This window comes from Protopterus annectens, chromosome 13.part0 (assembly GCF_019279795.1).
Source record: "Protopterus annectens isolate FY-2018-M chromosome 13.part0, PAN1.0, whole genome shotgun sequence".
Lineage (NCBI taxonomy): Eukaryota > Metazoa > Chordata > Ceratodontiformes > Protopteridae > Protopterus > Protopterus annectens.
The window spans coordinates 32,963,507-32,986,183 of record NC_056747.1 but is presented as its reverse complement, the minus strand read 5'-3'; the positions used below and the strand labels follow the sequence as shown (position 1 = coordinate 32,986,183).

Sequence of the window (22,677 nt, the reverse complement as noted above, 5' to 3'; positions counted from 1 at the left end):
TCCAAGGTCTGGGGTTTGAGACTGACAGGGGAATTTTAATTTGCTGATGAGCAGACTACAGGCCTTGTCATACAGAGTGACTAAGGCACTTTTAAGCAGTTGTAAGCGGGATTGCCTCAGGGAAAGGTACATATCAGTGGGATATACCCGTGATATATTTCAGATATTCTGCAGTTGTGACTGTGGGAACTGTGTGTGTGTTTTGAGCATATGTATTACTACACCATTTCTGACATGCAAGTAGTGTCTACTTTAACTTATTGATGGTGTACATTACGTGGGATTCCCCACCTTTCTGCCTACTGTTAGTACATTTCACAGGGAGTCAGTGGGGCACAGGTAACATTTTTTGACAAATTAAGGACATCCCTGTAAATCAGTCACAGTTGGGATGTCTGGCCTCATACCTATTCAAATATGGTGGTATTTATCCTGCTCTGATACCGTGTATGTTTTGTAAGGTGCTACTGTAACATTATTACCTCCTAGCATGGCTATTTCTCTTATCACACTAATGTAATGCAATTCCACAAGAACTCCCAGTAAAGTTACAGGAAACAAGCTTTGTGTAATGGCCTTCCTATATTCCATTTACATTCAGTCCTTCTATGTCATGCTATATTGCTTTCAGCACCAAGTTCTTGTATATCAGTTATGGCTTAGTGGTAAGTCATGCAGACTAGTGTTTCCAAGGTCCGGTGTTCGAGACTGACAGGGGAATTTTATTTTGCTGATGAGCAGACTACAGGCCTTGTCATACAGAGTGACTAAGGCACTTTTAAGCAGTTGTAAGCGGGTTTGCCCTGGTTTGTGCGATGTTCACACATGCGCACAGTCGCTTAGCTACGTGCACACTCGCTTAGCTAAGCACACACAAGCGCACACCCGCTGACTACTGCTTAAAAGTGCTTACTCTCGCTAACGAAAAGAAAATGGGGAGATAGAAAAGTGGTGAAAAGGGGGCACAAAGAGGGTAGGACAACAGGAAAACAAGCTCGGGATTTGCAGGAAGGATGTAGGGAAGGCCCATAGCTGCCCATTTCTTTATCAGCAACAGCTGTGCATATGTGTGTAATTTGGTGTGAAATTTGAAACCTTCCACCCGAGAGAGGGGTGAGGACAACAAAATATGTTGTACAGCCAATTTTAATTATCAGTTGACATGTCCAGCAGACATGTCTGCAAAATGGGCAGCTATGTATGGGGCGTAATTTTTTTGTGGGAACAGAGTGCCCTTTTTTTTTTTTTCATTTGAGAGTGAAAAGTGAGGTACAGGAAGTAGGTATATTTGGGTAGGTAGTTTGGGGAGGTTAACAGACAAGACAAACAAGACGCATACAGGGGCGGAGTATGACACATGGGGGGGTACACAATTGACGGGGACGGATGTTTGGATATCGCGAGCCCATGAGTCCACAGATGGCAACAGTGGAACTGAGATCCCCACCCATGGGCAGTTACCACTGCGCCTTCACTGCCCAGGACAGGGCTGTGCTGGGGGCTGTATAGGACGGGCAGGCACACCCATAAGTTGCCCCACCTTCACCTCAAGCTGGCGTAGGGGTTCAAGCACAGAATGCCTGATCTCGCTACGCACCACAGACGAACACTTTGGAGGGTGAGTGGACGTTCTCCTCTGGCCACGCTTGCAGAGGGGGGATGAGCCCCATCCCCTGCAGCGCTTCCACCCGAAGGTGGCACAGGGCCACCGGCGGAGGTTCCGGCCTGGGCACTGGTGCCAGGTGCACTCGCCAGCTGAGGTGGGAGAGGTGGGTCCGCTGGAACCCGCCTTCCCTGTTGTCCTATGTTTAGCAGTATTATATGGCATTTTGGATTAGTAACATACAACACCATTCAACATTAGTTGTAACAGCATGCATCAGTATTCCCATTAACCAAACACCCATGAATTCCAAACATTGGACAGCAAGCATAATACATCCATATTTAGAACAACAGTACACAATCCAACAGCATGCACGATTGATTTATGGCAACAGGCCATCAGGTTTGGATATGTGAACAGGGCACATGCATCAATGTACATGCAGATATGTATGAACCAACAGGACAAATGTCCATGGGAATTAATTGTGTATACACATACCCAGTTTGGTGTGGAATGGCATTATTTGTGAATATAGGGTAGGGTGAAGAAATATTTTGTTAACAACTTCAACTACCTATACATATGCTGTACATCTCTAGTAGCTGCAGATATATATACCCTACAGGTCTTAGTACAGTTTCCTATATGTAACCTTAGAAATGTTGGTGATGGGAATGTTACTGCTGCATTAATATACACTCCATTTTTATTCATACATGTTTATATCTGGCTGTGTTCAGGTACAGCATCCTGCCACATTTGATTTATATGGCTCTAGACAACTTTGGATGTTCAGTATTTCATACAACCATACTATCTCCATATTGCAAGGGTACAGCAACATATCCAAATTGTGGGACAGACACATTCCAGCTTCAGTACTTTATTACAAACATTTCACTCTTTGGTTGTGGCTGTCTCATTCATTTCATTATGTACTGACTGCAGTATACTTTATTCCAGACTTATTACAACTTTCTTGGTCGATTCATACCTCTTTCTCACACTCTCACTTGTTTTATTTTTACAATTCAAGATGGTACTTAATTCTAGGCGTTATTAACATTTAATTGGTTACAACAATCCTTTCCAACAGACTCACTTATTTCATATGGCAGATTTTAAAAGGGGATGTATTTGACACATGTCTATTCTTTGTAGATTGATTACCAGTCATTTTCAGGGTGAAGCAGTTATCTGATATTACAATACAGGTGGAAACTCTATTTCAGACTTGTTTAATGTTTATTTCTGGATTACAGGCTGCATCACTTATCTAATCTTACAGTACTAGCAGAATCTTTCTTCAAGGCTTATTTGAACTTTATTAATATGTAACAACACTGAACTCTTTTACAAGCTGTCTCACTTATATTCTATAACAATTCCAGCAAAATAATTACTAACCTGCCTGGTGGCGCAACCTCACCGGCCTATCAGCATAGGCTCACTGATTCATGGAACGGACACCTGCAGCTGTAATATAAATGAAGTAATATTGGAACATACAAAGATGAAAGGAAACACCCACCAGGGCTATAACAATGTAATAATGAAGTACGACCACCAAAAGGTGCAAACTCTTTCACAGAAAAGCAACACAACCTGGAAAATTAATTCCAATTGATAAAAAAAAAAAACAAAGTCTTGTAGTATGACCAACACAAAACGATTTATTCCACAGACAAACGACTAAGCGCTTTCGCCAGTAATCTGGCTTCATCAGAGTCGTTTAGATTGCATTACAACAAAACATATATACTCTCCACTCAATGCTCATTGGGTCAATTCAATTAGCACACGCCCAAAGCACATAATTATCTAAAACAACCTGTGGTTGACCAAAACAACTATAAAACAATATAACAATATACTTTATACATATAAGTACATAAATAAATAAATAAATAACAAAATCATTCTCAATGGTGATGTTACGTCCATACAATTCTAAATTGAAGTCCAATTTCATAATGGCATTTTAACTGTACATGATTAATACATAAAACATAATACATAATACTTAATGTGTGATGGTGTTGTTGTAAACCTCCACCCCCCCCCAATATTTTTGTTTCAAACCCCACTTTCAATCCTTGATTGCACATGCTCCATAGGTCTCTATTGCCTACTTTTCTATTCTCTATATTAAAAGGGATCTTAACTTTAAAATAGGTTTAATCGAGATGTAATCATTTATACCCGGGGGCTTACAAGCATCTAATCTTAATTGCCAAACTGTTTCTAAAGCCCCCACTCTATTGGGTATATCACCACCCTCCCCAAAATCTAAAACACGTCCAATAATAAAAAACATGAATTTGTTAAAACCAACACATTTGGTACTGTGCAAATAAAGTGCATTGTGCTTGTCTCTCTTCCTTATAGATCTAACGTGTTCCGCAATTCTATCCTGCAATCTCCTAATGGATTTCCCCACATAGAAAGCCTCGCAGGTCACACATGTTGCTAGATAGACAATATTCTTAGTACAACAATTGCACTTTCCAGGACAAGGGATAGTATACTTATAACCTTGTATACATACATAACTCCCTTTGTTGATGTACCTGCAACATCTACAAAATCCACATTTTTTCATAATGGATTTGTATTCATTTTTGTTGTTTCTCTCTAAAATACCTTTAATATTCTCACCCCTGCTAAATACAAAAACAGGTTCTGAACCCAATATCTTTTTAAGATCTTCACTTAAAACATACTTCCAAATATTTTTTATAATATCAACTATCTCTGTAGATTTGGGGTTAAATTTAACTATCATCTTTAACTCAGGTATCTTGGGGACAGTACCAGTCCCACTTTTCTCCATCTGTCCTAAACCAGAACATAAAACAGGTGCAAAACGTTCTTTTCTTCCCCTCAAGACCTCCCTCCTTATACTAAGAAGGAGCTTAAGTGGATAACCACGATCCAAAAACATACCTATTAGTTTAAAGAGCTCTCTTCTAAATTGTGTATCATTACTGACCAGCCTAGAGGTTCTCACCATTTGCCCCTTAACTATTCCTTTACGTTGGTGAAACGGGTGACAACTAGAGAAATGTAGTAGGGAGTTTGAATAGTTTTCTTTTCTATATATATAGATGTGTTGGTTTTAACAAATTCATGTTTTTTATTATTGGACGTGTTTTAGATTTTGGGGAGGGTGGTGATATACCCAATAGAGTGGGGGCTTTAGAAACAGTTTGGCAATTAAGATTAGATGCTTGTAAGCCCCCGGGTATAAATGATTACATCTCGATTAAACCTATTTTAAAGTTAAGATCCCTTTTAATATAGAGAATAGAAAAGTAGGCAATAGAGACCTATGGAGCATGTGCAATCAGATGAAAGTGGGGTTTGAAACAAAAATATTGGGGGTGAGTTTACAACAACACCATCACACATTAAGTATTATGTATTATGTTTTATGTATTAATCATGTACAGTTAAAATGCCATTATGAAATTGGACTTCAATTTAGAATTGTATGGACGTAACATCACCATTGAGAATGATTTTGTTATTTATTTATTTATTTATGTACTTATATGTATAAAGTATATTGTTATATTGTTTTATAGTTGTTTTGGTCAACCACAGGTTGTTTTAGATAATTATGTGCTTTGGGCGTGTGCTAATTGAATTGACCCAATGAGCATTGAGTGGAGAGTATATATGTTTTGTTGTAATGCAATCTAAACGACTCTGATGAAGCCAGATTACTGGCGAAAGCGCTTAGTCGTTTGTCTGTGGAATAAATCGTTTTGTGTTGGTCATACTACAAGACTTTGTTTTTTATCAATTGGAATTAATTTTCCAGGTTGTGTGGCTTTTCTGTGAAAGAGTTTGCACCTTTTGGTGGTCGTACTTCAATATTGGAACATACATCTCCATAATATAGGCTAGGATAATTTCTTACATACTTAATTACATGGATACTTACTCAGTAGTGGGACGTTGGGCATTTGCCGGGCCTCCTGTATCCAACGGTTCAGTTGGTCCTGCTTACGTCTCTTCAGGTCCGCATGGTGGTGACGGACCTGTTCACCAGTCCTTGGTATGCCTGTGGCACTGGTGAGATCATGTGACAACCGGTTCCATGCCTCTGCCTTGTATGCACCCCAGGGAACCTGGCCCTGCATGAGTTGAGCCTCATGATCATGGACTAGGAGCCAAACCATATATTTGGACTCCTCAACACCCTACCTCTGTGCTCTAAAGTGACTTCCCTCTCCTGCACCTGCCATCCTGACTGCAAATGGGTACCACAATCAGTTATGCTGTGTATTCCTGCCTATGGGGCTTATATATGGCCGTTTTCCTGCACTTATCTGTGATTGGCCATTTTGGATATTTATCAGCTTAAGAAAACCTGCTTTGTCATGCTTCTATTTCCATTCATTCCTATATATATGCTAATACTGCATTTCTCAGTACAAGTGTCATGGCTTAGTGGTTCAGTACTTTGACTATGGTGCACAGTATCCTGGGTTCGAGCCTGGGCATTGCTTTTTTTTGTTTTTACTACTGTCTAGACAGGGTAGGAGGTGTGTCTGTGTAAAGGTGGTTTTGATACAGCTTGGTCGACGTTGCCCAATGGTAAGCCGGTTGGTGCGCTGCGCAGCTCCATGCAAACGGCTCACGCTGGGTAACATGTTATTTGGCTATGAGCACGCATATTATGTTGTGAGAAGTGTTGCTCAGCTACGGGCACTCATTTTAAGCATGTTAAAGCGGTGCTCAACTCCGGGCACTCATATTACAACTGTTAAAACCACTGCTCACCTGCGGGCAGTCATATTACGCTTGTTAGACCACTGCTCACCTATGGGCACTCATATTCAGATTTGTAAAGCCTTGCTCAGCTATGGGCACTTATACAATTTTTTTTATATTTTCTTGTGTCAGATTTCTTCAAAATACATGGCCCATTTCATTACATTTTACTTAAATTATAGTTATATATATATGCATATATGTCAGGGGATTGTTTCATGCTTATTTAAATAAAAATAGAAAATGATGTTGTGGGGGCTCGAACCGTGACTACCTCCTCTTTGGCCAACATCTCTACCGCTACGCTATTGCTACTTGGCTTAATTTGCATATTTAGATCTTATATGCTTTTCAATGACTGCTAACTGTGACTGAGCGGAGAGCATACCTGTGCAAATGAGCGCAACTACTGGCAAACATTTTGGAAATTATAAAAAAAAAATTAAACTGCTATTTTTATGTTTTACATTACAGTTGGGTTTATAGCCTGTGGGGGCATGTGTGGTGTTGTGTTCCTTGACATTTCCGCGGATTCGCTCGTGGGAGTTTACTTTCAGGACTCTGACTCTTCTGGGGGCATGTCCCTTTGCAGAATTCGGCATTTGGACACACCCCCTACTGTCCTACATGGACCGTGTTAGCCTAGGGTGTGATTCAGCATGCCCTCATGAATATGCATGGCATGCTGACATCATACCGTTAGACTGCAGCCTCAGTGTAAGACATATTAACTCTTACACGGAAGTTTCGTGAATCTTGCCCATAGTTTTAAGGACAGACTTTTGACATACAATTTCCATAGAAGAGACTTTGACATACATATTAAGTAACGGATAGGATACATTCATTCTCTACAATATAATATTACATTTTAGAAGATATTCCAAAGTTTAGGATTCCTGTGATAGATTTACTATCAGAGTAAAAGCAGAGAGACTTAGAATAAGACTCCGAGAGAGCAGATGATGCTCGCTATAGTTGAGAAGGATAACAAATTGATTCACTATACGTCTTTGCCTGGTTTTAGTTGAGAAGGATAACAAATTAATTTACAATATGTCTTCTGCTGGTTTTAGTTGCTTATGGAGAGCTCAACATTGCTGGGGTAGTTTTCCCTAACTCCTGGAGAGATGGGATGAGCAGTAGATTAACAGTCCTAAGTGGGTACAGTACTATGATTGGTTGGCTTAGCAGAGTTACTTAAGTTAGGTGAAGTGTTCTAATGAGACATTAGTTAACTGTATGATTGAGTTAATAGTTACCTTAGTTAACTGTATGAATGGGTTAATAGTTACCTTCTTTAACTGTATGATTGGGTTAATAGTTACCTTAATTAACTGTATGAATGGTTCAATAGCTTGAAGATGCAACACTTGGATAATAACCAGAAGGTGCCCTTGTACCGAGCCATGAGTAACGGCACTAGTCACCCACTGCTTTCTGAGGTGGTCCTGCTACCTTAACTAGATGAGGTCCATCTTGTTGGCCAGTGCTCTGTAGTGTAATAAAACCCATTAGGGTGTTAAGAGAGGTTATTTTGGGATGTTAATAATGCAGCTGCTGGTATTCAGAATATGATGAATGAAATGCTCTTGTGACATTACAAGTGCATTAAGTGATCTGAAGGATGCTTTTAAATGTTTAAGACAATGTCACCACCATAAAAGAACGTCAGAATCAGTACAATGACATGCTGGTCCTGGCATTTTTTTTAACTCTTGACTTTGTGTCAGAAAAGCACGTTAACTAGACTAATAATTTTGAGTAAAATATTAAAAACAGAAATGGTCTTTTGTTTTAATATTCTATAGTTTTAAAAATGTTATGTTTTCTAAAGGATGATGCCTACCAGCACTGGTGGAAACAGGTTTTTCTCTTTTCCCGAACAGGTTCTCCTTCTGTCGCTGGGACTTATCATCCTTCCAAGCATCAATCCTTTCTCTCAAGATAAGAAGGCCACACGGGACGATGACTATGCTCCACTAAGAGGCAAGTTGATATCTTTGTATATCTTTCTAAGTGCTTCTTGAAATTTATGACTGAGTGTTTACCCAAAAAATCCAGCAGCAATTGTGCAATATTTTTTATGAACAACAAAAATGTACAAGAAAACATTATAAAGCTAAGCATATTTGCTTTTAATAATTATTACATGCTGTAATTTTAGTACCTAGCATATTTTGGCATCAGACACTTTCACTTAAATTACATCATGTGAAGATGACAACTTCATGTTCTGTAAGTACACCATTTGTTGTTTTATAAATGATGGTAAAACACTGAGTTCAGGAACACAAATTTCCTGTTAATGCACTGACCATTTTTTCCTAATAGATGGATAGCGTGACTGTCTACTAGTTGAATAGTTGATTACAGTACTTAGAAAGTCAACAGCAAAAACAGAAAATAATGATGTTGTGTTCTTTACCTTGTAAGCAGTACAAAATTTCAGCTTCCTTGCATCAAATTCCTCAGACTTGCATCATCTGACATTTTTAATGAATATGGGAACTGTCCCCAAGTATAATGTATTAAGTAGGTAATGATCCTAATGTCGAAATGTAAATAAGCAATGTCATATTAGGGCAGTTTTTATGATGCAACTACATATTTTGAATTAGCTGTCATGCTGACAGGCACTATAGTGCGTTAACAAACTGCGAGGCCTAACAGTTTAATGTGCTGAATCATGCATGACAGGGAGTTTTGCTTAAATGACAGGTCCACCCATAAACAGGAAAAAACATGCTTCTCCATCATACTTTTATACAGAAGTGCTAATCATGAGCTAATATGTCTGCGTCACTCTAAATGTTTTTTTTATTTTTGTTTCAGTTTGTTATATGTTATATTGTAAAGCGAGCTGCAGTACTGATGGGATTTGATTTTGCTGCCAGCACACCATTTTTCCCACACTGCTTTGTTCTTCATTATGCGACATGGGCGGTTTGTGGTCTTACCTGTACAGTAACTTTGGTTTTGCTTAGCTGAGTGTCTGAGAATGTTTTATTTGACATGGCAAAGAACATCTTATTAGCAGCAAGCTACTGAACATTTTTATTCATTTGTTTTAAAAGTTTTCCTAGAAAATGTTTTTAAATTACTTAATTTTGTCAGATGTTTGAGTTATGTCAGTGTGTCACCTTTGTCATCATTCACTATAACTGGTTGAACTGCACAGCTGAATAACTCTCTAAGTGGGACAGGTGATTTAGCATGAGATGGCTGCTCAACTTGCAGTCAAATCAGGCCAAAAGGATAATGGCATCTAGAGCACGTTGCCTGTTGGTATCAGACTGAAACACCTTATCTAACTGTTCCTACATCTTTATATCCATCTAATTCTTTGGATGAACCAGATAACATTACTATACCTTTAAATGCTGCTCAAGAGGGCAGTGTACAATCTAATTATAATGATTCTCAACAGAATGGATTGACAGCGAATTTCACCAATGAAACACCCTCAACATCATCAATGACATCAGCGTATACATGCCCACAAGTGATAAGGAATTCACAAGCACAGAGGCATTTTTTTCATTGGAACAGATGGTTGTACGCCCAAAGTTAGCAGAACAGGTCATGGTGAAGAAACAAGAGCATTCCAGGGGTCATTCCACACAAAGGAAACGAGGAAGGAATCAGAGCAACTTCAGAGTGCAGAAATAACATCTTTAAAAGGTACTGTTAATATGAACTCTGTCATCAATTTATCTAAGATAAAACTTACACAATCTGACCTCACATTGCTGAATAAGGGACTAAAGTTTATTCCTTCAGCTGTTGATGGTTTAAGCTCTATTTTAACAGACTTAAAACTCTTTACTCATAACCTTGATTTGAAACTTATATTTAAACAACATGACAAATTGCAGAACAATGTATGTAAATGTTCAAGCATGTTTATAGCAAACAACCATGCAGTGGTTTCTGCTTTCTATACTATATGTGAGAAACAGATTACAGAAATTTATAACAAACATTGTTTTAGAAAGATGTTTAACTAATGGTGGATGATAATGTCATTATAAAAGAAGCAGATAAAGGTGCAGCTATTATCATTATGGATATACAAATGGACTTTAATAGTATGTCTTCTTTTTAGCTGAAGAAAAATCATTTAAGAATGTGAATAGCGAAGATGTGAATAAGTGCATTAACGATGTTAATACACTGATTTATGATTTACAGTTAATGAATGATATTAGTATAGATTTATTTAAATATTTTCTGTATTACATCCCAAACTACCAATTTTATATGGGCTACCAAAGGTCCATAAAAATTTGGAAAACCCCCCATGAGACCAATTATTGGGCGATGGAGCCCATTTCACTATACATGCAAATTCTATTATCTAAACAGCTATTGTATGTGAAAAGCTTTATACAGGATACTGCTGATTTTTTGAAAAATCTATCTCGTTGGTATGTGACATATAAATCTATGGGTACTGCTAATAATTTCATGATGGTAACTCTTGACATCCAGTAACTTTTCACTGTTATACCTAATAATTATGGTATAGATGCCATTAGGGAATTATTAACAAAAAGTGGACAACATACAGGCAGATTTAGTAAAACTATTTGTGAACTATTGCAGATAGTACTTGACAACAACTGTTTTGTGTTTGATGGAAAAATCTTTTATCAAATATCTGGTACATCAATGGGTACTCCCATTGCTAACACATATGCAAACTTAGTACTAGAATAAATGCGAGAATGAATCCATATACTATGGCCCACAGCAGTATTCTGAAAAGGTTAGCTGGTTTAAAAAAATTGTGGATGATTTGTTTTTTATTTGGCATGGTGACAGAGATGAGCTTGAACTTTTTTTGAATGATCTAAATAATAGCACTGAATTCCTACATTTTTCCATGACGTGTTCAAAGAGTAGTATTAACTTTCTTGATGTAACCATCACTTTTGATGGGACTGCAATTCAAACTACTGTTTTTAAAAAACCTACACATAGGAATACATTCCTTCATTAGAATAGTATGCATACCCCCCATGTATTTAAGAGTATTACTAAGGCACAATTTATTGGGGTCAGTAGACTCAATACATCTATAGAAGGATGCGAACAACAGATGAGGGAACTAAGGGATGAATTTATTGAAAGAGGTTATAATAAGGAATCCTTGATATGGAAACTGAACATGTTTTAAGTTGCAGGGAAGGAAGTACCGAACCTTATTTCTCCACCATAGTTATGGAAATGCTTCATAACTACTTTTAATAGAGCTTCTTTCGAGACAAGAAAGATTATTAATAACAACTGGTGTATTTTAACATCAGTACCAGAATTATGTCCACTAATTGGTATGACAGCTAGTTTTTCTTATAGAAACTGCCACAGTCTAAAACAAAAGTTATGTTACAAAGATATGAATACTAAAACTGATAGAGGAGTAATAGCCAAGCCAGTCACTTTCCCCTGCTGTGACTGCTGTTGCTGTGATGTTATAAATAAAAGTAATGTTTTTTTTACATCCATTAACGAAGAAGAATTATATATTCCAAACTCCAGCAACATGTGTTACAGCTAACGTAATATATCTGGCCACCTGTAATGTATGTTCAGCATTTTATATCAGAAAATCAACAAGAAATTAAAAGAAAGAATAATTGACCACCAGTCAGACATTAGGAGAAATGTTGACACTACCTCTCTGGCTAATGAGGATGTCAGTGGACACAAATTTTCATTTAGAGTGATAGACATAAGGTATAAAGACTCGAGGGGTGGGGACATTAACAACAAACTAGAAATGAAAGAATATGAATGGATAATACATCTTTGTGCAGATATACCACCAGGTTTGAACCAGACAGTTTCTTTGAAACCTGTTTTAAGATATAAGCAAATGTGTTTAATGTAGAGGTCTATGCTTTTAAATTTTAATTATTCATAACCAGGATGCTAATTATTTAATTAAATAATTATTGGCTGTGTGATTTTTATTAGTATAAATGTGGCTAGTATGTGTTAGGAAATTTTTATTCACTGATGAAGGGTTTGTTTGACTTGAAAGCTTTGTTTTATTAAACACTTGTTCAGTATCAGCATTGCTTGGCTTATTTTACTTTGGAATATTGACTTTATCAACTAAGCTTTGTTCTGCAATTGTTTGGTTGTACCATTTCTGGTAGTGCCACAGAAACTCACAAGTAGGCACTTCTGAGAAGAGCACTCTTGGCCGAAATCAAAGACAGAAGCAATACTAATTTCATGGACCTTAATACTTCCCTGATTTAGGAATAGGAGGCAGTCATTTCTTGATATTAGAAACCCTAAACATTTAGAAAAAATTAAAAAAGGCCCATGTTTAACCAGTTTTACTAAGAGAAAGAATATCTACATCCTTAGTGAGATACAAAATCCATAAACTTAACTACTAATAAGAATTTCACCTGATATTTTAAATGAACAGATGCCTCTTACTGCATACCTAAACACTGAAACTGAAACCGATTAAACAGGTCCCTACCCACAACTTCATTCTGACTTTAACAACCTCCTTCCTGAATGGTTCTCTCAGGATATTTATTTTCTACAGCCTAATTTGAGTGAACCACAGCTCTCTGGCTACAGTAAGTTTGTTATTTAATAACTATAGAACTTATACTGCATTATTAGACACAAGTTCTACATTCTGTTTTTTTTAAACTTTTTCTGCATAACTCATGCATTTGTTACTACTGTTGTTTTGTAACAAAGCTGGCACAGAAAATTTGTCCTAGTGTCTGGTCTAATTTAAAAAAAGCAGTTGTCCAGATCTGCTAAAGGTTCCTGTGATATTTTCATTAAATGGCTACAAAGAAATAGTAACAGTTAGGTGGATTGTTTCAGTCTGGATACCTAGGGGGACATGCGTTATACATGTTACTGTCCTGTAAGTAAACCACAGCCATGAGTGAATCATAACCGAGCACAAAAAATGGATTTCCAGTCCATGATAGTCGGTCAGAAATGAGTGGACTGCATCTGGTAGGAGGATAAAGCATGGAAGATAGGGTATTTGGAATGCAGAAATAATTGCCTTCATTTATTTTTTATGAACAAGTGCAAGTTGGTGCATGAGACTGTTATGATAATAAATTCATTCACTACAAACTTTATGTTGTTGTTGTGGGAGCCATAACTCTCAGCTTTACTTCATTATGAGGAAGAGTTTGTCAATCCAAGTCTTAAAATTCCATGTTTTATATGGTTTGATTTTGAAAAAAGGGTTTGTCGTTATTGTTAAGCTTTTCTTTGACAGTAACCGTGTTAAGTAATGGTGACTCCTATTAATTCATCCACAGAATGTTATATACATATGAAGAAGCAGATTCTCTGGCCATCCCAATTGAAAGGGTTCTGTATTTTGCTCATTTGCTCCATATTATGAGAGCTGGTGGTCCATATTTAGGAGACAATAGGTTGGGATCTGTGTTGGCAGATGAGTTCATAGACAAAACTGTCAGTTTGCTAGGCTATTTGTGTGCCCATTATGAAATATGGTCATGATTTGTAGGCAGTAACAAATAAATGAATTCTGTGGGATAATTAGCAGAAATGAAGTCTCTTTCCATGATCTGCGGGCTTATTCTGCTGATAAAATGAGAAGTTCCATGAGCCAAGAAAGCCTAAAAAGATAGTTTGCTGTTGTTGCTGTATTTATTTACTCCTTACTTATTTATGTATTTATTTTTTGCTGTTCTTGATGGGGAAAGTTCGACTGGGTGGAAAAATGCTTTTCACTGTAGGCTCGATAGAAAAGCTCTACAAGATACAGAAAGAAAGTAACATACATACATACATAATGTGATGAACCATTTCAGCAAATAGTAATGAGAAAAAAAAACAATGCCTGACCATACAATAGTGACAAAACACAAACATTGATAAGATGTATATGAACAGTCAGCACGCGTGTTCTAATCAAGATACAGGCAATAGAATGGTATGAGAAATCATTAAAAGCATCTTTAGGCAAACAAAGTTCGGACTCATAGTGTTTTATAATAGTAGCTCAGTGGAAAAGTAAACGTTCCTAACAATGTAAAGCTGAGGAGAGTGTGGTACAGTGTATGTGGCCATAACCAGACAGGATAAGCTGGAAGATTACTGGCCAAGTGGTCATTTTAGGGCAGGATGGGATAGAGTGGGTAAGGATAGTTTATGGGGATTAGCCAGGTGTGGTGGACGAGCAAAGCCAGGAGACCTTTAGGTGTCATTTCAATAGTAGCTTGAAGGATTTCAGGTGGTTAGCTTGTGTGAGTGAGAGGTGGATTGGAATTCTAAATGTTTTGAATACTGGATCAGCTGCAGTGTTGTTTGGTTTAATTTGGTGCAGTAAGAATTTGTCAGTAGAGTGGAGAGTCCTAAATGGAGGTAATGTTTTGGTGTTTGGTATTCTTCAGTTTGGTAAATGAGACTATGAGCATTTGTTAGTTGTGTTAATATTAGATAGTAAGACAATTCTAAACAATCTGTTTCACTGCCATGCAATGATGGGATCTAGAAGGAATATTATTTATTTAATTTATTTATTGAATTAAATGATTCCTGCATTTGGGTTTGAAGTTGTAGATTTTTGGCAGGACAGATGTCGAATCATCAACCTACTGAATATTGGCAGTATGTTTACTTGCAGTATGTAGGTAATTTATGAAAACATTGACTATTAAAGAAAAAGGATAGATCCTTGATGCACCCTTTGTGTATAATTTTACAACTTGAAGTCTGTTGTTGGGATTGCTGTTGAAATAGGTGGGGAATGAGTGTTTAGGTTCCAGGGAGCATTGCTTGTAGAGAATGCAAAGTGTCAAAAGCTTTTGACAAATCAAGGACTTGCTGCTGCTAAGTTCCCCTGTATTTACTGTTCATGGTTGTAGCAAAGCAGAGTATCACATTTAATTAGATTTTGGACACATTTTTAAGGAATTTGGATGGGGGACAGAGTTGCTATTGGCCTGTAATTGGATAAATCAGTAGAGAAGCCATCTTGGCTGAGGGGTAGGATATAAGATTTTTCCAAATTTTAGGGATGTTGATTTCTGTAATGGAGTGGCTTATTAGGGGGCTTTAGGAGCTTAGGAAGAAGAACCAAGCAACTGAGATGGTTTCAGAAACATAAAATAATGGATAGGAATGGCTCTCAATAGAGATGTTTCAGCCAATACCAGATAACTGCAAACTTGGTAACATTATAAACTCCCCAGAGGACACCAAGATCCTCCAAATGAGCCTGTCCCAATCAAATAGCTGGTAGTAAAACCAATGAATAAAATAGACTGCCAGGAAATATATAATCACAACCTTTGGCATGCATGACTCCTGTTGTAACTATCTTATTGAAAAAAGGGGTTCATATTAGAACAATGAAAATGCATTTTATTGAATGCGTTTTTGTCGACACATGTAGGGTGAACACTCAAAACAGCGAAGCAGCTGTTCAGTGAATACTTTCCCTGGGAAAGAAGTCACTTGACTGCTTTGTTGCTTTGCCTGTTCTGAAGTGTAGTGTGGTCCCTTGTCCGGTAGCTCCTGAGTGTCATTGCGCAACAGTTACTGACCTTAGGGTTAGGATGCGGGTTAAGGTAAGTGCATATGTTTTATAATGTTTACTGTTTTTTTTTCGTTGGATGTATGGTTGGGTTACGTGCATATGTGTATTTAGTTGTTTACTTTTTTTTGGGGAGGTATAATTAGGGTTTGGGTATGTGTGTATGTGTATGGAAGTGTTTAATGTTTTTTGGGGGGTTGCAACAGCGATTTCTTTCCCTAGGAAAAAAATCTCTGTTCTGTCGTTTCGACATTTTCAGCATTTGCTGAATGTGTCGATGAAACACCGTTCGCTGTTTTCAGTGTTCAGTGTTTTAATATGAACCTGAAAAAAGCAGGATCCTGCCTTGACAATGAACTGTCATTTGATCACCACATGTTCACTGTTTTAAGATGATGCTTTTTCATTTCACACTTATATCTAAATGTATTGTGCCCACATCCAGGGATGTAATTGTCCTACTGTCCTTTGCTTTAAATAGGCTGATCATTAAATATAATGCCCTTTTGGTACATCTGTACAAACACGTGTCATAACTGGAATGACCACAATACTTTCCCATTAAAAAAATGGAATTGTAAAAATACAAATATGCAGGTCATCACAAAGCCTTGCCCTCTTCTCACTATTACACAGGGTACTGAGAGGTGACCTTTACTTTGTGGATAGATCTTCAGATGACTCTGTTCTGTCAGACCTATTACACATTCAAAAGTCCAATGCTCTCATAAAAACCGAGTTAAGGGATTTCAGTCTCTGTTGCAAAATGAATAGGATGTCTTGGAGGTATAGGTTTGTATCACAGAGAGTACCGCTTCTATGAAACCATCTTCTACTCCACATAAAACAAAGTACTTCTATTATTCCATTCAACCATAATTTGGAGGAATGGATGGGTGACTGCAAATTCAAAACCCAATTTAGCACCCCTGTCCCTCATGGAAAGGAGGACACATGTGAAACTCCCAACATATCCTTGTTCGGCCCATCTCCAGGTTATTCACATGCAAAATATAAGTTCTAAAAGTTACCATGGAAGTTTAAAGCTAGGCTTTTTAAGATCTTTATAGCTTAGTAAATACATGCGAACATATAAATATCTACTGGAAAGAAGCTCAGTTGTATACTCAGAACATACTAGTAGGACTACAGCTGTTGGTTAGCTTGGAATGTATGTGAGTCCATCAGTTAGAATCTGTGACTGAGAGTGGGATGTTTGGTGTCTCCTGTATAATTTGTTGCCCTATCTGCTGCTTCAGCCCCCAAATTGCCAGCTCCATGTGTAGGTGCACTTCCATCTGTTGAATAGCAAGAAGATTGAGTGTTTGTGGTTAAGGTAATTGTAGGTTTGGCTTTATGATGAAATGTTGTGATATACCAAATGTTTTAGCATTAGCAGTGGGAGTGTGTGTGTTTATTTGTGGTTTAGGATTAGAGTAAGTGGTAGGGAAGGGGTTAGATTTGGTGTTGTGTTTATGCATGATGGTGTCTGAGAGTTTTTATTGGATTTGGTGTTGTGTTTATGCATGATGGTGTCTGAGAGTTTTTATTGGATTTGGTGTTGTGTTTATGCATGATGGTGTCTGAGAGTTTTTATTGGATTTGGTGTTGTGTTTATGCATGATGGTGTCTGAGAGTTTTTATTGGATTTGGTGTTGTGTTTATGCATGATGGTGTCTGAGAGTTTTTATTGGATTTGGTGTTGTGTTTATGCATGATGGTGTCTGAGAGTTTTATTGGATTTGGTGTTGTGTTTATGCATGATGGTGTCTGAGAGTTTTATTGGATTTGGTGTTGTGTTTATGCATGATGGTGTCTGAGAGTTTTATTGGATTTGGTGTTGTGTTTATGCATGATGGTGTCTGAGAGTTTTTATTGGATTTGGTGTTGTGTTTATGCATGATGGTGTCTGAGAGTTTTATTGGATTTGGTGTTGTGTTTATGCATGATGGTGTCTTGAGAGTTTTTATTGGATTTGGTGTGTTTATGCATGATGGTGTCTGAGAGTTTTTATTGGATTTGGTGTTGTGTTTATGCATGATGGTGTCTGAGAGTTTTATTGGATTTGGTGTTGTGTTTATGCATGATGGTGTCTGAGAGTTTTATTGGATTTGGTGTGTTTATGCATGATGGTGTCTGAGAGTTTTTATTGGATTTGGTGTTATGTTTATGCATAATGGTGTCTGAGAGTTTTATTGGATTTGGTGTTGTGTTTATGCATGATGGTGTCTGAGAGTTTTATTGGATTTGGTGTTGTGTTTATGCATGATGGTGTCTGAGAGTTTTATTGGATTTGGTGTTGTGTTTATGCATGATGGTGTCTGAGAGTTTTATTGGATTTGGTGTTGTGTTTATGCATGATGGTGTCTGAGAGTTTTATTGGATTTGGTGTTGTGTTTATGCATGATGGTGTCTGAGAGTTTTTATTGGATTTGGTGTTGTGTTTATGCATGATGGTGTCTGAGAGTTTTATTGGATTTGGTGTTGTGTTTATGCATGATGGTGTCTGAGAGTTTTATTGGATTTGGTGTTGTGTTTATGCATGATGGTGTCTGAGAGTTTTTATTGGATTTGGTGTTGTGTTTATGCATGATGGTGTCTGAGAGTTTTATTGGATTTGGTGTTGTGTTTATGCATGATGGTGTCTGAGAGTTTTTATTGGATTTGGTGTTGTGTTTATGCATGATGGTGTCTGAGAGTTTTTATTGAATTTGGTGTTGTGTTTATGCATGATGGTGTCTGAGAGTTTTTATTGGATTTGGTGTTGTGTTTATGCATGATGGTGTCTGAGAGTTTTATTGGATTTGGTGTTGTGTTTATGCATGATGGTGTCTGAGAGTTTTTAATGGATTTGGTGTTGTGTTTATGCATGATGGTGTCTGAGAGTTTTTATTGGATTTGGTGTTGTGTTTATGCATGATGGTGTCTGAGAGTTTTTATTGGATTTGGTGTTGTGTTTATGCATTATGGTGTGTGAGAGTTTTTATTGAATTTGATGTTGTGTTTATGCATAATGGTGTCTGAGAGGTTTTTTTTCCTCCCAATAGCTGATCATCAGCTGTCATCACTTTCCCTCCTCATTTGCCAGATCATTTGGACTCATTTTAATCTCCCCCAGTCTGACGTCCCACCTCCCCATGCCAGAGGGCTGCTGCTGCAGCATCATAGTGCTCCTGAGAAGTGTGCTGAAATGCCACCATCCCACAGCAGCCTTGAAATTTCTCCTTTGCTGCCTTTGGTAGTGCACATTTGCTTCATCACCAAGATGCACACCACTTACTGCATGGAGCTTGCCTGACTCTTACTGCTGCTAGTCCAATGAAATTAGGCAGCCCCCCCCCCAGATGGACGAGCCAACATCAGACCCTCATTCCTATCACCTCCTGCCCAGACACTGCACTGGCCATGTCACTTGTCAAACACAGGTCATCTGGGGTGCAGTTAGGGCTTTATCCTGAGGTGTGTGTGTCTGAATATCTTGTGTAGTGAAAGAGTCATGGTAAGGGTTTTTTCTAAGGGAAGGAGTCAAGTTAGCATTAGCATACATTAGTAAGTTGCTGCAGGGGGAGATGAATTTGTAATGCAGTGGGGTATGGGAATTTTTCCTTTTCCCCAATTTTGTATGATTTTGGACTTGAATATATAAAGTAGTAGGGATGTTGGAGGTGTATCCCCCTTGTGGGGTTGCAGGGCAGCTTGTCCCTGAATTGGGTTAAGGACTAGAATTCAGAGACAAGGTGATTTATTTCAGCACAGACTGCGCAGACGGAAAAGGAGGCACAATATGAGTAGAAATAATGTGTAGCTAATTCATCATAAAGTAGCTACAAGGTAACACAGTATGGTATTTTGTAGCTAATTCATCATAAAGTATCTACAAGGTAACACAGTATGGTATTTTTAGCTAATTCATCATAAAGTATCTACAAGGTAACACAGTATGGTATTTTGTAGCTAATTCATCATAAAGTATCTACAAGGTAACACAGTATGGTATTTTTTGTCATTTTTCTCTTCTGTAATGAAACACTCATAACCAGTTTTGAAAACAGTACCTGCAACTGACTGGAGCAGATAGCTATGAATGTAAATATTCATAGGTTCATAGCTGCACACCAGGTAATGAGCACTAGGGCCTTTTAAGCATAGCTGTGCAGCCCAAATATGGCCCACATGTTATATGTTTTAGGCATTTTATACAGAGGGTGATTGTTGGTTATAACATGATTTACTCACTGCCTCTGCCCATCAGAGATGTGGCTGTCAGACCAAGCTTGAATTTTCAATTTCCTATGTAGGAGATCGAGTATAAAGATAAGACGATCCGTATAGGACAATATGCTTATACCATGGATTCTCCAGGTAAGGAACTTTTGTGGCTGTTCCAACTGTTGCATATGTCTGGTCATGTACATGCCTAGGGGGGTATTACACTCAATGATGGGTCTGATAAGTATGTCTGGTCATGTACATGCCTAGGGGGGTATTACACTCAGTGATGGGTCTGATAAGGATCAAATAAATGACTTACTTGGAGCAGGATGCCATGCCCTTACTTATAAGTTGGGTGACATAGAATGATTTTCTTACTACGTTGTCCACATGTTGGTCAAAGGCAAGATTACTGTCTACATATGTTCTCACCCTGATTATCGGGTCAACTCGTAGGGGTGTCTTATTGATAGTAACTGAGTGGCAGTTTTCCCTCCAAGAAGTAATGCATTCCACACTTTTGCACAGACATGAACTAAAGGTGGAATGTCACAATATACATCAATAAAAAGCATACCTGTAGGTTGGTTAAATAGAAGGACATGCTGGGGTTTCTCCATGTGCATATCATCTCAGATAAAATCCTGTACCATATCTAGCTAACTATAGGTCACTCTTCATGTCCCAAGAAACTCGTAGTGGACACTTAGACCTACTGGAGACACTTACTATTCAACCGAACACCCTACTCATAGGAGACTTTAATTACCCCTCTATAGACCGGGAATCCTACATGGCCTAAAATTTGCAGGCACAGAGATTCATGGACTTCATAAATACAAACACCCTTGACCAGTTAGTGCATACAGGCTCCAACAAATATGTGAGAACACTGTGCCCCTCGCCAATTGCCCCATCCTCCCTGATAAGGTCCAACCAGAAAGTTGTCTGCATTGGAATCAAAATCAGATCAGTAACCTCAGTAACCCAGTAACAATTAGGAATTATTCAAAGACAAACTACCTTTTATTAAGCAATAGTTTGTCAAAATTCATTGTCCCTCCAAATGCAGAGAACACAGCAGCCTACACAGAATTGTTCACAGAAACCCTGTACAACCATTTCAGTGGCTGCATAGAGGCTGCTGCACTGACCAGAGGTAAGCCTAAAATGTACTCCAGAAACAACCCCCTCCTGTAGCATCCCAAATTAAATAGGATATAAAAACATTATGGCTTAAATCAGGAACTGTAACTCCCATAAATATAAGAACTCTCTCATCAAACTAAACAGGCAACTTAGGGGGCCAGTAAAGTATATGTCGAGGTTAAGATAGCTTCCCAGGAAAAATACCACCATATGGCCTTTTTCAGCTATGTCAAAAACCTCAAGGGCAGCACACAACAGTGTATTAAACTGGTGATTAATGGTACCACATTCACTGTGTTGGGTGATGTAGCGAATCTGCAGGTTGACAAATTAAATTCAGGTCCAACTTTACCTCCCCCACTCACCCCCAGCCACTCCCTCAAACTATAAATACACAACATGTCCAGGCTGTACTCACTAAGGACAAGAACACAGCCTCACTGGGCCCTGATAATACCCATGGATGTCTTCTGAATAGTCTAATACATGGCTTATTAGGGTCATTGGAGTAACTATTTAAATATAGTCTCAAAACAGGCTTTCAGGCTTGAGGATGGAGGACTGCAATGGTCAGCTTCCTTCATAAGGATGGACCATCAACAGATCCCAGAAACTATGGACGCATTAAACATGGAAAGTGTTATCATGGAAATGATCAGCAAAGACATTGGAGACCTCCAGACATTGGATCCATCCCAGTTTGACTTTGTCCAATGAAGGCCACACTTACTGAATGTGGTGCACATCTTGGAAAAAGTCACCAAAGTAATAAATGGGGGGGTAAAATGGTGCATACTGCCTAAATTGATCTGGCTAAGGCATTTGATGCAATACCCCACTTGGGAATTGTTAACAAACTTATGGAATTAGGCATAATCCCCTATATAACACACTGGATGACCAGCTGCCTCATGTGTAGGAACCTGGAAGTTAGGATTGGTGAGGCTATCTCCACAAAGAGGCTGGTCATCAGTGGAATCCCTCAGGGTTCCAAGCAGGGTCTGCTATTCTTTGGCATCTACTTCTCAGAAGTCAAAACTAATCTCAAAATCCTTTGGCTGACCAAGTTCACAGATGATTACAAACTGGGAGCAGTCATAGAATCCCCTCTAGATGGAAGCACCCTACATGAAGGTTGAACATAGACAAATGACTGGTGACAAAATCATGGATTAAAACTCAATGCCAAGAAATGCATTATAGTGCCTTTTGGGAAGTCGGCTAACCCGGGAAACTACATCATCAATAAAACACCCTTAAGAGTTGACTCTCTAGTCAGAGATCTGGGAACTCATGTAGATAGCAACCTTGCCTTCAACCAACATGTGCCCAAGGTAGTAAGAAAATCGATTTATGT

At 38.2% G+C, this 22,677-nt stretch overlaps 1 protein-coding gene across 1 annotated transcript in view; it reads left to right on the top strand.

The window, feature by feature from the left end:
- CREB3L3 (cAMP responsive element binding protein 3 like 3) overlaps positions 1–22,677 on the top strand; it is a 916,737-nt gene that overhangs the window by 796,977 nt on the left and 97,083 nt on the right. The window contains exon 9 of the mRNA XM_044090600.1: positions 8,281–8,380. Coding sequence (XP_043946535.1) covers positions 8,281–8,380 — 100 coding nt within the window. The remainder of the gene's footprint in view (positions 1–8,280; positions 8,381–22,677) is intronic.